This window comes from Dendrobates tinctorius, unplaced genomic scaffold (genome assembly GCF_039654945.1).
Source record: "Dendrobates tinctorius isolate UK_male_01 unplaced genomic scaffold, ASM3965494v1 ptg000250l, whole genome shotgun sequence".
Classification (NCBI taxonomy): Eukaryota; Metazoa; Chordata; class Amphibia; order Anura; family Dendrobatidae; genus Dendrobates; species Dendrobates tinctorius.
The window spans coordinates 27,081,759-27,096,866 of record NW_027361917.1 but is presented as its reverse complement, the minus strand read 5'-3'; the positions used below and the strand labels follow the sequence as shown (position 1 = coordinate 27,096,866).

Genomic DNA, 15,108 nt, shown 5'->3' with positions numbered 1-15,108 from the left:
TATGCGTACTGCCTTCAGGATCGACAATCCTTCAACCCGCTGTTACATTCTGGCAAGCTGACACAACAATACATAATTGATGCCTACCTAAAGGTTGAAGCGCAGCGACTGGACTGGAACAGACAAAACCTAAAGAAACTCAGAGTAGAATTATATGTCGGGCTTATGGATTATATCAACATTAGGGCTGAACAACAAGACCGGGTTGCATCGTCATACTTCCCCTCTTCTTTTACCGGTGGAAAACGTGCCATGACACAGAATTACCAAGATGCGATGACTTTGGTAGCAAAATTTGGAAAGCCGGATTTATTTATTACGTTCACTTGCAACCCAAAGTGGGAAGAAATTCAGTCCGGCCTTTTACAACATGAAACAGCAATAGACCGCCCAGATTTGGTATCTACCATATTCCACTTAAAGCTACAAGAGTTACTAAACGACTTGACTGCAAAAAAAAGGTGGAGTGGTGGGACAAGTAAAGGCATACACCTACGTCATTGAATTTCAAAAAAGAGGTATTACGTACATTCATCTGAATGTTCGTAACAGTAATGTTAAGAATGGAATGATTAATAATGCACATTTAATGCATCCATTTATTGTTTCAGGTCTTCCTCATTGCCATATGTTCTTAATTCTGGACGACGAAGACAAGTTTCGAGAAGCTATCGATTTTGACAATGCTGTTTGTGCAGAAATTCCTGACCCAGATATTAACAAGGAGCTTTACGATGTTGTCACCAGCTGCATGATTCTTGGGCCCTGTGGAGAACACAATAGAAATTCACCATGTATGGAAGATTTAAAGGTATCCGGATATGCTCCAAAAAGTTTCCCAAAGACTTCAGCGAAGAAACAAATATTAATATGGATGGTTATCCAGTATACCGCAGACGAAAAGATGGCATTAAGCTCAAGATTAGGGATGTGGAAGTTGACAGCCGCTGGGTTGTACCATACAACCCCTACCTCTCTCAGAAATACAGCGCACACATAAATGTGGAAATCTGCTCTTCCATCCAGACCGTCAAATATGTTTTCAAGTACGTGTACAAAGGACATGATGGAGCCATTGTTCAAGTGAACGAAGTCAGCAACACCTGCACCTACCACTGGGACGATATTAAGACTTACATCGACACACGATATTTGGCATCGCCTGAAGCAATGTGGCGGCTGCGAAAATTTGAGATGTCTGCACGTTCCCATGCTGTAGAAAGACTTCGGTACACCTACCTTTCCAACAATCAGTTTACTTTGAGGATGGAATGGAGCTGCTTTCTGTGGAAAAAGCTCAGCGTGATGGAACAAAACTTACGAAATGGTTCGTTCTAAACCAAACTGATCCATCAGCACGTCAGTATTTATATTGTGAAATACCCTACCATTATGTCTGGACAAATAAGTTTTGGAAGGCAAGAAAAAGAGGTGCTGACAAGATCCTTCCAAGAATGTACTCTGTCTCTCCACAAGATATGGAAAGATTTTCCCTGCGCCTACTCCTGATGCATATCAAGGGTAAGTCATATTCATCTAATTGTACGTTATTAGATCATCCTGACTTTTTTATAATTTTTAATTATTTTCTTTATGTTTACAGGTGCTGCATCATTCGAAGATCTGAGAACAGTGGAAGGACACACATATGAAACTTATATTCTGGCAGCAAAGGCCATGGGATTATTGCATGACGATTCAGAGTGGGACAGAACAATGGAAGAAGCATCTTTATTTAGAATGCCCGGTGAGCTTCGACAGCTATTTGCTGCAATCCTGAACCACGCCAACATCACAAGTGGACTTGATTTATACATCAAATATAAAAATAACATGATGGAAGACTTCCTCCTGACTCATAACGAATACGTGGCCGAGCAGCAAACACTTGCCGATATCCAAGACCACTTAAGACAGTTTGCTAAAGATTGCAAAAGTTGTGGACTACCTTCCCCATCAGATGCGTATAAAATGTGTGACATTGTTGATGTGGAAAGGGTGAAAAAAGAATCTGAACGACTGCAGTTTCTGATGAACCTAGAACGAGGCACCTTTGAAACAATCATGAATGCAGTTAATAATCCAACCATATCACAAAAATGCTTTTTTTTTATCTGGTGCAGGAGGTTGTGGAAAGACTTTCGTGTACAAGGCTTTGACATCTACTATACTTGGGAATGGTGGCATTGTAAAAACAGTTGTTCCTACCGGCTTGGCAGCTACATTACTAAAAGGTAATTTTAATTACAATTACAGAATACTGAAAAACGTAAATTTAAGATGTCTGTATTGAAGATTTTTTTTTTGTTTTACACAGGCGGTAAAACAGTCCACTCCGGATTTGGAATTTCAATTCATTTGAATGAGAGAACTGTATCAAGTATTAAAGAAGGAACCTCAGTCTGCCGAGAGCTTCGGGATACTAAACTTATTATATGGGATGAAATTTCAATGTCTCACGTTCATCTTTTCAATGCCGTTGATAGAAGCTTACATATTCTCCTTCACAATGAAGAACCTTTTGGTTGGATCCCAATTGTTGTTGGAGGAGATTTTTGTCAGCAAGCTCCAGTTGTACTTCATGGAAATCGCGTTAGTATTGTAGAGGCGTGTGTCAAGAGCAGTCCAGTCTGGAAATCCTTCAAGGAACTGAAATTAATCAGGACCATGCGAGTCAGTCCTGATGAAGTTGAATTTTGTGAGTGGCTGCTAACTGTTGGATCAGGAGTTGAAGATGGGAATCTGGTGGATTTTGTGAAGCTGAGCAAAGACATTCTGACTCATGATGTCGTGACGACCATATTTGGGAATGACCTGAACTCTCTCACTCCTGCTGATCTTGCTTCCAGAGCAGTACTATGCCCTAAAAACTGTGACACGCTGACAGTCAATGAACAAGTGTTGAACACGCTTAGAGGTCAGACTAAATCATACTTCATTGTCGACAATATTTCATCCTGTGAGACAGAAGAAGAAAGAGCTCAGTACCCCATCGAATTTGTACATTCAACTCCTATGGGCCTCCCTCCTCATATGCTGAACCTTACGAAATTCTGCTGTGTCATGCTACTCCGCAATCTAAATCCAAAGAAAGGACTGTGCAATGGTACTCAATTAATTGTAGAAACTCTTGGCACAAATCTCATCGACTACAGTATTTTTTCTGGGGAGCGTCGTGGTCAAAAGGTTCTCATTCCATGAATACCATTGGACACTAGCGAAAATTGCGATATCCCGTTTAAGTTAACAAGAAAACAATTCCCACTTCGTCTGGCTTATTCCATGACAATTACAAAATCGCAAGGACAAACATTCGATAAGATTGGCGTTCTCCTACCTGATCCTGTATTCACACATGGTCAATTATACACTGCATTCTCTAGAATCATAGAATCGTAGAGTTGGAAGGGACCTCCTGGGCCATCTGGTCCAACCCCCTGCTCAAAGCAGGATTCGCTAAATCATCCCAGTCAGAAGTCTGTCCAGCCTCTGTTTGAAGACTTCCATTGAAGGAGAACTCACCACTTCTCGTGGCAGCTTGTTCCACTTATTGATCACTCTGTCAAAAAGTTTTTTCTAATATCTAATCTGTGTCTCCTCCCATTCAGTTTCATACCATTGCTTCTAGTCTTTCCTTGTGCAAATGAGAATAAAGATGATCTTCTACAATGTGACAGCCCTTTAGATATTTGTAGACAGCTATTAAGTCTCCTCTCAGTCTTCTCTTTTGCAAACTAAACATTTCCAAATCCTGCAACCTTTCCTCATAAGACAGGGTTTGAAGACCGGTAGAGTCTGCAAACCCTAGAGTAACAAGTTGTAAAGGTCTTTCAGTTCAAATTGTACCTGGTAGAAGTCAAGGAAAGATCTTTGAAAATGACTATACATTTAATTGTTTTTGCAGAGAAATTTTAAGTTTATGTTTCGTTCTGAAATTTGTTTAGATGCTGGAATGAATAAAAAATGCACATCTTACTGAATCCAGTTTGTTTTTGATTTTATACTGTGAATAAAATGTATCATTAGTATATTCAGATTTTTAATGATTATTATTGTTATTAACTTCATTTTAATGTAATTTACCACCTGCGTAGGCGCTATTGAATGTTGTCATTATTTACTTTAGTTTAATCACCAGCAGCGTTAATTAGATAGCAATGAGCGTGCCGAGCGTTAGCTGGCTGGAAACAGCTAGTCTTATTATGTCGGCCAAACCTAGTGACTGGTTCCCTTTAAGGTCAGGTGAGTATGCTGGCCAATCTAGCACAGTGATACTGTTGTTTTTAAACCAGGTATTGGTAATTTTAGCAGTGTGGACAGGGGCCAAGTCCTGCTGGAGAATGAAATTTCCATCTCTAAAAAGTCTGAAAAAAAGCATTTACAAGCTGTGATACGTTCAAAAGGATGTGCTACTAACCATGCAGGGTGCCCAAACTTTTGCATCGGCCCATTTTCTTTTTTATAATTTTTAAAATGTTAAAGATGAAAAAATATATATTTATTTTTCTGCCTTAAATACAAAGGAAATGGGTCATCTTTACCTTTAGGCCTTTTAGAGATCATTTCATTTTCAACTTGCTTAACTCTTCACAATAACAGTAATTTTGACCAGTGGTGTCCAAACTTTTACATGCCACTGTATGTTTTTAGCTCTCTGAATGCTACAAGATGCCTCATTTCTCCCCCCCCCCCCCCCCCCATCTAGTTGAGTTTTCAAGATTTTTTTTTTTTTTTAATCTCTTGGGATCCAAAAAAATTTTTTATTTTTTTTCAGTGATTTTCAGAAGAATGATAATGCAAATAAAAATATGTAATCTTGTACTGTTTTCTTGCTAACAGGTGAAGATTAAGAGTACATTTGTTAAGAGTGTGCTGGCACTGGAACTGGCTGGTGTAGTTGGCGCCTACCTGCTATACTTCAAAATGGATTCAAGCCAAGGTCGGGATCCTTAAATATTTTTCTCAATTTACAAAATATATATATATATATATATATATATATATATATATATATATATATATATATATATATAATCTCAATAAACATGTGTTTGTTTTCAGTTTGTCTGTTTCTTTTGTTATTCTGTGCAATCTTGTTCCAAACTAAAGCAGAGGGGCCCATTGATTTCTATGCTGTCAGTCTGCTCCGTCATTCTGCATTCACTATTTTTTTTTTTTTTTTCATTTTAAAAATAAAGGAAAACAGACTGACCCCATAGAAGTCATTGAGCCCCTCTGCTTCCATTTGAAACATGTAAAGGAAAAAAAAACAAAGGAGAGCGCGCCATGTGTGAATTGGCGACACAAAAATGAGGGGGACAGTTAATCATGCTCATCTCCTGTGGTTGTGCAGGACAGGCCCAACACTGAAGACGGGCACAAGTGGTTCATACAAACTGCTGCCACACCGACCAGCGGCCCCAATCGACTGGAGCCGTGACATAGACAGGAACAGCAAGAAAAGCGGCGGGTATAGTCTGGGTGCTGTGAGAGAGGAGACCAGATAGCGGATTGCTCTCCTCTCTTGCAGCACCCAGACGATACTGTTTTTTTTTTTTTTCCTATTCCTGACCATTTGAAACAGGAACACACGGACACTGTCATACTCACCAGCCACTGTCTTTTGCTGTTCTCGGCGCCACTCTGGTGGCCTTCTGCAGGTTGTGACTGGCAGATTGTACCAGTGTTTACTGGGTGAGCCAGACATCACAACTCCGTGTAAGTCTGTGAGAGGCAGAACGCGGCTCTCATATAGACTTACAGTGAGAGCTTGTGACCGACACCTCGGACTACTGGTCACTGCGGCCATATGATGGCGGAACAGGATCGGAGCAGTACCAGGAAGAGCAGAAGACGGCATCTCAATTACCTCTCTCATCTATCTGTACATAAGATTGTTTTATTAGTTAGTAAACTAGCTTGAAATGACAGAGAATTACTGTATGTAAAAGCTGATGTTAACGCATTGCATATGGATTGCATACACGTCAGACGGATGCTACTTACTAAAAATCGCATTGTACTTGCATGACACAACAAATTTTTATACACTAGTGTGACTCCAGCCTTAAGACCAAGTGCACACGGTCAGTATTTTACCTCAGTATCTGTAAGCCAATACCAGGAGTGGGTGATAAATCCAGAAGTGGTGACTGTTTCTATTATACTTTTCCTCTGATTGTTCCTCTCCTGATTTTGGCTTACAAATACTGAGGTAAAAAACTGCCCAAATACTGATCATGTGAATGTGGCCTAAAACCTGCACAAAAAAACATTTTATGCCATTGCCTAATAGGAGAGATGAATGCATACAATGGACCCATACCCGAGTGTCTGGTGTGTTCTTACCTCTCCCCACCTTAAACCTCATTAATACAGTAGACTATTTTTTTGCCTCTTTGGCTTATAGGAAAATGTATTTGTAATATATTTATGTAATGCCATCATATTTCACCGCACTTTACACACATTATCATCACTGTCTCACAATCTAGATCCCCTATCAGTATGTCTTTGGAATGTGGAGGAAAACCGCGCAAACACAGGGAGAATACACAATCTCTTTGCATATGTTGACTTGGTGGGATTTGAACCCAGGACCCCAGCTAGCTCAGTGGTGCTAACTACTGAGCCACCATGCTGGCCAAGAAACAGTCTAGAAAGACTAGTCAAATATACATATTATAATAGATTTTAAAAAAGAAAACTAATGTTTTCCATAAAATCATAGCTGATGCCACCTTCTGCAGACATATACATTTATATACAGTTATATGACTGAGGGTCTTCATGTGTTTCTGCAGATATTATGCCATCTAATTAATCTTGTGTTTTCCGCTATCAGATTTCCGGCATACAATGAACAGAAGATTTCCTTCCATTTTAGAAGGTAACAATTATTTATGTATTTTTTTTCAGAATAAATACTATCCAGTGATACACTAAATAATATTAAGGGGATTAGACACCCTTTCTTATTTCAAAATAATCCCATGGTGGTCCCAAAAGGAAAAATAACGACATGTCAGATGGACCCCAGCCGTTCCTCTGTGTTGCTGCTTGCTTCCTCCTTCAGACTCCTCACAGGGGAGAAGCCGGCAGCATCACATTTTCCTACTTGGGTGGTATGTGACCACTGCAGATATATATTGGTATCGGCACACTGATTGGCTGCAGTGGTCACACACCCTCCATTAAAAGACACAAGTTAATACAGGTATGAGTTAACCCCTTAACAACATTTAATAGTACATCACATGCCTGATGCCGGTGTGTGTGAAGTGGCGTCATGCTTGGGAGATGCCGACTGTGGTACGTAGCCAGCATCTTGCTGTAACTGAAGCAACTGGGGCTAGCTCTGATCGCAGCTGTTTAACCATTTAAATTCTGTTGTCAAATACTGATAGTAGGACACTCTCCGGTGCACCAGCCACCATTGGCCTGCCTGCTCCCTGATCACAGAACGGCTGATAGTTTGTTATTCATGTCTTCTTTGTCATTCTGTAGCTGGGCTTCATAGAAGAGCATCATTTTGAATACTGTATGTTAGCGCGGGTGGTCAGGAGCGGGAACTCCGAGAGTGGACCCTCTGGACCGTGGCACCGAGGGGCCCCGGGCGAGCTGCCAGGTGGAACCGACCCCTATACAGGAACCGTTAGGAGCAGGCCCAGGGGTTCGAGTACCACGGTAGCCGGTACCGAGAGGGGCGGCTCAGGATGGACCGGAGTAAGACTGAGACTGGAGTTGGACGGCAGGAGCACTGGAGACAGGACTGGAGTAGGACGGCAGGAACACAAGGCAGGGCTGGAGTAGGACGACAGGAACACTGAAGGCAGGACTGGAGTAGGTCGGCAGGAACACAAGGCAGGACTGGAATAGGACGACAGGAACACAAGGCAGGACTGGAGTAGAACGACAGGAACACAAGGCAGGACTGGAGTAGGTCGGCAGGGACACAGGTAGCGGGACTGAGAAGCTGCTGTGAGGAGCAGCCGAGACAGGAACTGCAGCAGCAGTGTGTGCACGATGGAGCGAGGCCAGAGTGTCAGGAAACACAACGATCAGGCGCCTCCCTCAGGGGGAAGCGGCCTGATATGGCCCCGTCTGGTCAGCCATTGGTGCACAGGTGCTTCCGGGTTAGGGCACAGCCGGAGCATAAGAAGCAGGAAGGAGGCGCGGCCGCCGGCTATGGCGCATGCGCATAGCATGCAGGGAAGGCATCGGTCGCGGACCTGTCTCAGGTGACCGCCGCGGCCGTCGGGTGGAGAGAGGCTGCGGCGTGGGAGCGGAGGGCGACTGCGGCGTGGGAGCGGAGGCGGAGCGGTGTAACAGTACCCCCTCCCCTAAGCCCCCCCCCCCCCGGAGGTTAACAAGAAACCTCTTGAGGATACGGGGAGCATTAATATTCTCCCGAGACTCCCAGGATCTCTCCTCAGGACCAAAGCCCTTCCAATCAACGAGAAAGAAAGTCCTACCTCTAACCCTTTTCACAGCGAGGATGTCCTGTACTTCAAAAATGTTGTCGGCCCCCACCGGCTGAGGACCAAGATCAAGCGAGGAGTGGAAACGATTCAGCACCACAGGCTTCAGGAGAGAGACGTGAAAGGTGTTCGGGATCCGGAGCGAAGCAGGCAACCTCAATTTGTAGGCAACTTCGTTAATACGTCCCAGAATTTCAAACGGACCAATGTAGCGTGGACCCAACTTGTAAGAGGGCAGTTTTAGTCGGACGAATTTGGAGGAGAGCCAGACCTTGTCGCCAACACGATACGGAGGAGAATCCAACCTCTTTTTGTCAGCATAGTTCTTCATCTGATCAGCGGATCTCTTGAGTGATGTGTTGGTCTCAGCCCAAATCTTAGAAAATTCCGAGGACAAGGCATTGGCCGCGGGTACCTCAGAGGCAGGGGTTATCGGAAGAGGAACACCAGGATGTCTGCTAAAAACAATGAAAAACGGAGACTTGGCCGAAGACTCACCAGCATGGTTGTTATAAGCGAACTCTGCCCAGGGGAGTAAGTTGACCCAATCGTTCTGGCGGGCGTTAGAGAAGTGGCGTAAGTATCCCGTAAGCTTCTGGTTGGTACGCTCTACTTGTCCGTTGGACTGTGGATGGTAGGCCGAGGAGAAGTCGAGGGAAACGTTCATGAGCTTACAAAGCGAATGCCAGAACTTGGAGGTAAACTGAACCCCTCGGTCAGACACAATGCGTCGAGGTAGACCATGAAGCCTGAAGACTTGATGAATGAAGATTTTGGCCAGCTCAGGCGCTGAGGGAAGACCCGGCAGAGGGATGAAGTGAGCCATCTTGGAAAAACGATCCACCACCACCAGGATGACTGTGCAGCCCGCAGAGCAGGGTAGATCGGTGATGAAATCCATGGCGATGTTCTCCCAAGGAACCGTAGGGACAGGCAACGGAAGCAACAAGCCGGACGGAGATCTCCGTGGCACCTTGTTTTTTGCACAGGATGGACAAGAAGCCACAAAGTCGAGTACATCTTGGCGAAGTGAGGGCCACCAGTAGTGACGTTTGATAAGGTCTAGAGTCTTCTTAGTTCCGGCATGGCCGGCCAGTTTGGAGGAGTGCCCCCATAGAAGAACCTTTTGCTTGAGATTCTCTGGCACAAGCGTCTTGCCAGGCGGAGGAGTAAGCCAGTTCACTGGAGCCACGGTGATGATCCTAGTGGGATCAATGATATGTGACGGTTCCTCCGTGGATTCGTGTGGTTGGAAGACCCTGGACAGGGCGTCGGCTTTGGAATTCTTGTTGCCGGGACGGAATCAGAGCTCGAAATCAAATCGGGCAAAAAATAAAGACCATCTGGCCTGGCAAGGGTTAAGTCTCTGGGCAGACTGGAGATAGGCCAGATTCTTGTGGTCCGAGAAGATGACAAAAGGATGTACAGCTCCTTCCAGGAGGTGGCGCCATTCCTCCAAGGCCAACTTGATAGCCAAAAGTTCCCGGTCACCGATCGAGTAGTTACACTCGGATGGAGAAAAGGCCTTCGAGAAGAAGCCACAAGGGTGCAGGCGACCGGAGACGGTTCTCTGGGACAACACCGCCCCGGCACCAGTCGAGGAAGCGTCCACCTCGAGTACAAAAGGTCGATCGCTCTCAGGGCGATGCAGGACCGGAGCCGTGGAGAAAGCCCGTTTTAGGGTCAGAAAGGCCTGCTCTGCCTCAGGAGACCAATCCTTGGAAGTAGACCCTTTACGGGTGAGCACAGAAATGGGTCTTGTGATCGCGGAGAAGTGGGAGACAAATTGCCGGTAATAGTTGGCGAATCCGAGGAATCGTTGTATCGCCTTTAATCCGACGGGGCGAGGCCATTTGAGGATGGCAGACAACTTCTCGGGGTCCATCCTTAGACCAGCGTCGGAGATAATGTATCCCAGAAATGGCAGAGAGGTCTGTTCGAAGAGACATTTCTCGATCTTTGCATACAGACGGTTCTCCCGAAGCCGCTGAAGCACCAGGCGGACACTCTTTCTGTGGGACGAGAGGTCCGGCGAGAAGACGAGGATGTCGTCTAAGTACACGACCACACAGGAGTACAAGAGGTCCCGGAAGATCTCGTTGACGAACTCTTGAAAGACTGCAGGAGCATTGCAAAGACCGAAGGGCATGACCAGGTACTCGTAATGGCCATCTCGAGTGTTGAAAGCGGTCTTCCACTCGTCACCTGCACGGATACGGACCAGATTGTAGGCTCCTCTGAGGTCCAGCTTGGTAAAGACCCAAGCCCCTCTGAGACGGTCAAACAGTTCTGGAATGAGTGGAAGAGGGTACCTGTTCTTGATGGTAATCTCATTCAAGCCCCTATAGTCAATGCATGGCCGAAGAGTCCCGTCCTTCTTTTTGACGAAGAAGAACCCGGCTCCTGCGGGCGAAGAGGATTTCCGTATAAAGCCTTTGGCGAGGTTCTCTCGGACATACTCAGACATGGCGGTGGTCTCCACGGGAGACAGAGGGTAGATTCTGCCCCTTGGAGGGGTTGAACCAGAAACAAGTTCAATTGGGCAGTCAAACGGCCGGTGTGGAGGGAGGACCTCCGCTTCCTTCTTATCAAAAACATCGGCGTAGGAGCTGTAAGCTGGAGGAAGACCAGGGAGGTCTGGAGGTGACCGTGGAGCGGCCGCCAGGCGGACAGGAATCAGACAGCGAGCTTGGCACGGGTGCCCCCAGCGGAGTATCTCCCCAGAAGACCAGTCGAGAACAGGCTGATGAGTCCTTAACCATGGAAGACCGAGTAGAATGGCGTGAGAGAGCTTAGGTAAAACGTAAAAGGCTATCTTCTCTCGATGTAAGGCTCCGATTTGCAATTCCACCTCTTCAGTGACTAAGGTGACGGACACCTGTAGCGGTTTGCCATCCACGGTGGCAATCTGAATTGGGTTAGGTAGAGTGACTACAGGAATTCGGTATTTGTCTACCTCCTCCGGCCGAATGAAGTTACCCGCTGAGCCCGAATCCACGTAGGCCACCTCGGAACCACGCCTCCCCCCTGAAACCAAAAGCACAGAAATCGTAAGGGGTTGAGAGGAATCATCATCATCACCTAGGAAGGCCTCTCTTACCTGACCTAGGTGGAGTCGTTTCCCTGTCTCTTAGGACAGGTGCGGATATAGTGTGACGAATGGCCGCAATAGAGGCACAGACCTTGTGCCCGTCTCTCTCTCTGACGTAACTTGGCCAACCTGAGATGATCTATCTGCATGGGCTCACCCGAAGAGAGGGAAGAAGATCCGACTGAACGTGAGCTGGCCGGCTGAGTGAAAGGAGAAACTGACCTGGAGGAGCGCCTGTCTCTCACTGACTCCCGAGCGCGCTCCAGGAAGCGCAGGTCAATGCGGGTAGCCAGCGAGATAAGGTCCTCTAAGGTGGACGGGGTATCTCGACCTGCGAGTTCATCCTTTATTTTACTAGAAAGACCGCGCCAGAATGCCCCCACCAAAGCTGCGTTATTCCAGCCGAGCTCGGAGGAAATAGTGCGAAAGCGAATAGCGTACTCTCCGACCGTGAGAGAGCCCTGGTGTAAGTTAAAGAGTGACTCAGTGAGAGAGGCTAACCGGCCCGGCTCATCGAAAACCTTACGAAACGTATCCAGGAAAACCGGGAGACTCGAAACGACCGGGTCGTCACGTTCCCAGAGCGGGTTTACCCAAGAAAGGGCCTCTCCCTCCAGATGGGACATGATGAAGGCCACTTTGGCCCGGTCCGAGGGGTATTGCTGCGGCAGCCATTCAAAGTGGAGACTACACTGATTTAAGAACCCCCTACAGAGCTTGGGATCCCCAGTGAAACGAGGCGGCTTGGCGAGGCGGGGCGTCGGAGGAGCAGTAGACGCAGGGGGAGGTGTCGGCACTGCAGCGGCAGCCTGGAGGGCCGACAAGCGACTATCAAAGGAGGCCATGTAGGACAAAATGTGGGTTTGGGTATCTTGCTGCTGACCCAGCTCCTGTTGGAGACTGGCCAGCTGAGTGGCATTTCCAGGATCGGCCACCTGTAAGGCCGACAAACGGGTGTCCATCGACTTCATGATTGACATAATGCGCCCCTGATTCTCCCGTAGGAATAGCAACTCTTTCTGGGTAGTAGCCGTAGTACCGGCGGAGTCCATGGCCTGATCGTACTGTTAGCGCGGGTGGTCAGGAGCGGGAACTCCGAGAGTGGACCCTCTGGACCGTGGCACCGAGGGGCCCCGGGCGAGCTGCCAGGTGGAACCGACCCCTATACAGGGACCGTTAGGAGCAGGCCCAGGGGTTCGAGTACCACGGTAGCCGGTACCGAGAGGGGCGGCTCAGGATGGACCGGAGTAAGACTGAGACTGGAGTTGGACGGCAGGAGCACTGGAGACAGGACTGGAGTAGGACGGCAGGAACACAAGGCAGGGCTGGAGTAGGACGACAGGAACACTGAAGGCAGGACTGGAGTAGGTCGGCAGGAACACAAGGCAGGACTGGAATAGGACGACAGGAACACAAGGCAGGACTGGAGTAGAACGACAGGAACACAAGGCAGGACTGGAGTAGGTCGGCAGGGACACAGGTAGCGGGACTGAGAAGCTGCTGTGAGGAGCAGCCGAGACAGGAACTGCAGCAGCAGTGTGTGCACGATGGAGCGAGGCCAGAGTGTCAGGAAACACAACGATCAGGCGCCTCCCTCAGGGGGAAGCGGCCTGATATGGCCCCGTCTGGTCAGCCATTGGTGCACAGGTGCTTCCGGGTTAGGGCACAGCCGGAGCATAAGAAGCAGGAAGGAGGCGCGGCCTATGGGGCATGTGCATAGCATGCAGGGAAGGCATCGGTCGCGGACCTGTCTCAGGTGACCGCCGCGGCCGTCGGGTGGAGAGAGGCTGCGGCGTGGGAGCGGAGGGCGACTGCGGCGTGGGAGCGGAGGCCGGGTGAGTATGGCGGAGCGGTGTAACACTGTATATTTCATTGTATTGCAGTACACTTATGAGGGCTAGCAGTAGGCGGGACGAGGTTTAATTTTAACTGACGCCATTCATGTTCACATAAAGTGTACTGAACAACAGTAAAATATATTCCAAGTGCAGTGATTCTCAATAGTGATGAGCGAACGTGCTCGAACAAGGTGTTATCCAAGCATGCTCGGGTGCTAACTAAGACATGCAACCACGGGGACGCGAACATATTTTTTGAGCATGCCGAAGTCAATCAGGTAGCACATGAGCATAGAAAACACCTTATCTGAGCACGTTCGCTCATCACTAATTCTGAGGGGGAAAAAAAACACAATTTTCCAATTGTTGTTTTATTTTATTATTTTAATTGTGCAGTAATCATGATCTGGCAATGTGATTATCCATGTCTGTACGGTTACAACATTAACAAATGTGCGTGTGTTTATACATACCTATAATTTTTTTTTTTTCTACTTTAAGTAGTAAAAAAACCCAGACATTTGTAAAAAAAAAAAAAAAAATATACCGTATTTTCCGCTTTGTAAGACGCCCTTTTTTTTCCCCCAAAATTGAGGGGAAAAAGGGGGTGCGTCTTACAAAGAGGATATACCTTTGCGCTGCCGCTGAGGGTACTTGCCGTGGCACTCTGTGCCCTGATGCTGCCGCTGCGCTGTCTGCCGGTTCTTACCGCCACTGCCGCGCTCCTGTCCCCCGGTAGTTTCTTCTGCCGCCGCGCTCTGTCTCGTTCAGCGTGGGGGGTCTCTGCCGCTCCATGCCTGCTTTCCTGTGGCTTTCTTCCTGGAAAATGGCTGCCGCGCATGCGCAGATGGACATCTCGGCACTGAAATCTCGGGAGATGAGATTTCAGCGCTGAAATCTCATCTCCCGAGATTTCAGTGCCGAGATGTCCATCGGCGCATGCGCGGCGGCCATTTTCCAGGAAGAAAGCCACAAGAAAGCAGGCATGGAGCGGCAGAGACCTCCCACGCTGAACGGGACAGAGCGCGGCGATGGCGGCCAACACCGGGGAACAGGAGCGCGGCGGTGGCGGTAAGAACCGGGGTACAGAGCGCGGCGGTGGCGGTAAGAACTGGGGAGAGCGCGGCGGTGGCGGTAAGAACCGGGGGACAGAGCGCGGCAGTGGTGGCAAGCACTGGGGGACAGAGTGCAGCGGTGGTGGCAAGCAGGCACCGGGGGACAGAGAATGGCGGTGGTGGCAAGCATCAGGGGATAGAGGGCGGCGGCAGTATCAGACACCGGCAGCGGCACGCTGCACATCAAAACACCCCCTCATCCCAGCAGCAATGTTCCACTCCGGCCTCCTCCATCACCACCCCTGGTAAGCAATAAGACGCATGGATTATAGGATGCACCACCATTTTATTAAAAAAAAAGTTTTTTTCCTATTTTTCTCCTCAAAATTTGGGGTGCGTCTTATAATCCGGAGCGTCTTATAAAGCGAAAAATACGGTATATAATTTTTTTTTTTTTTGCGCGGCGAGCTCATGTTTCTATGCATACCATTTTGGAGTAGATACTTTTTAATAGCTTATTGTTGCATTTTTTCAGCATTGCAGGGAACAAAAAAAACTTTAATTCGTGGAAAGCCATCAGCACCCTGTGATTGCATCTGTGGGGGGCATGGAACGGATGTAGTATGGGTGCCCAGGAAGGTTCA

General features: G+C 47.4%; 1 protein-coding gene across 1 annotated transcript in view; it reads left to right on the top strand.

Moving 5' to 3' along the window:
- The window catches only part of CEBPZOS (CEBPZ opposite strand), a 57,409-nt gene that overhangs the window by 3,764 nt on the left and 38,537 nt on the right, over positions 1-15,108 (top strand). The window contains exons 2-3 of the mRNA XM_073557595.1: positions 4,840-4,939; positions 6,845-6,889. Of these exons, the coding sequence (XP_073413696.1) occupies positions 4,840-4,939; positions 6,845-6,889 (145 nt within the window). The remainder of the gene's footprint in view (positions 1-4,839; positions 4,940-6,844; positions 6,890-15,108) is intronic.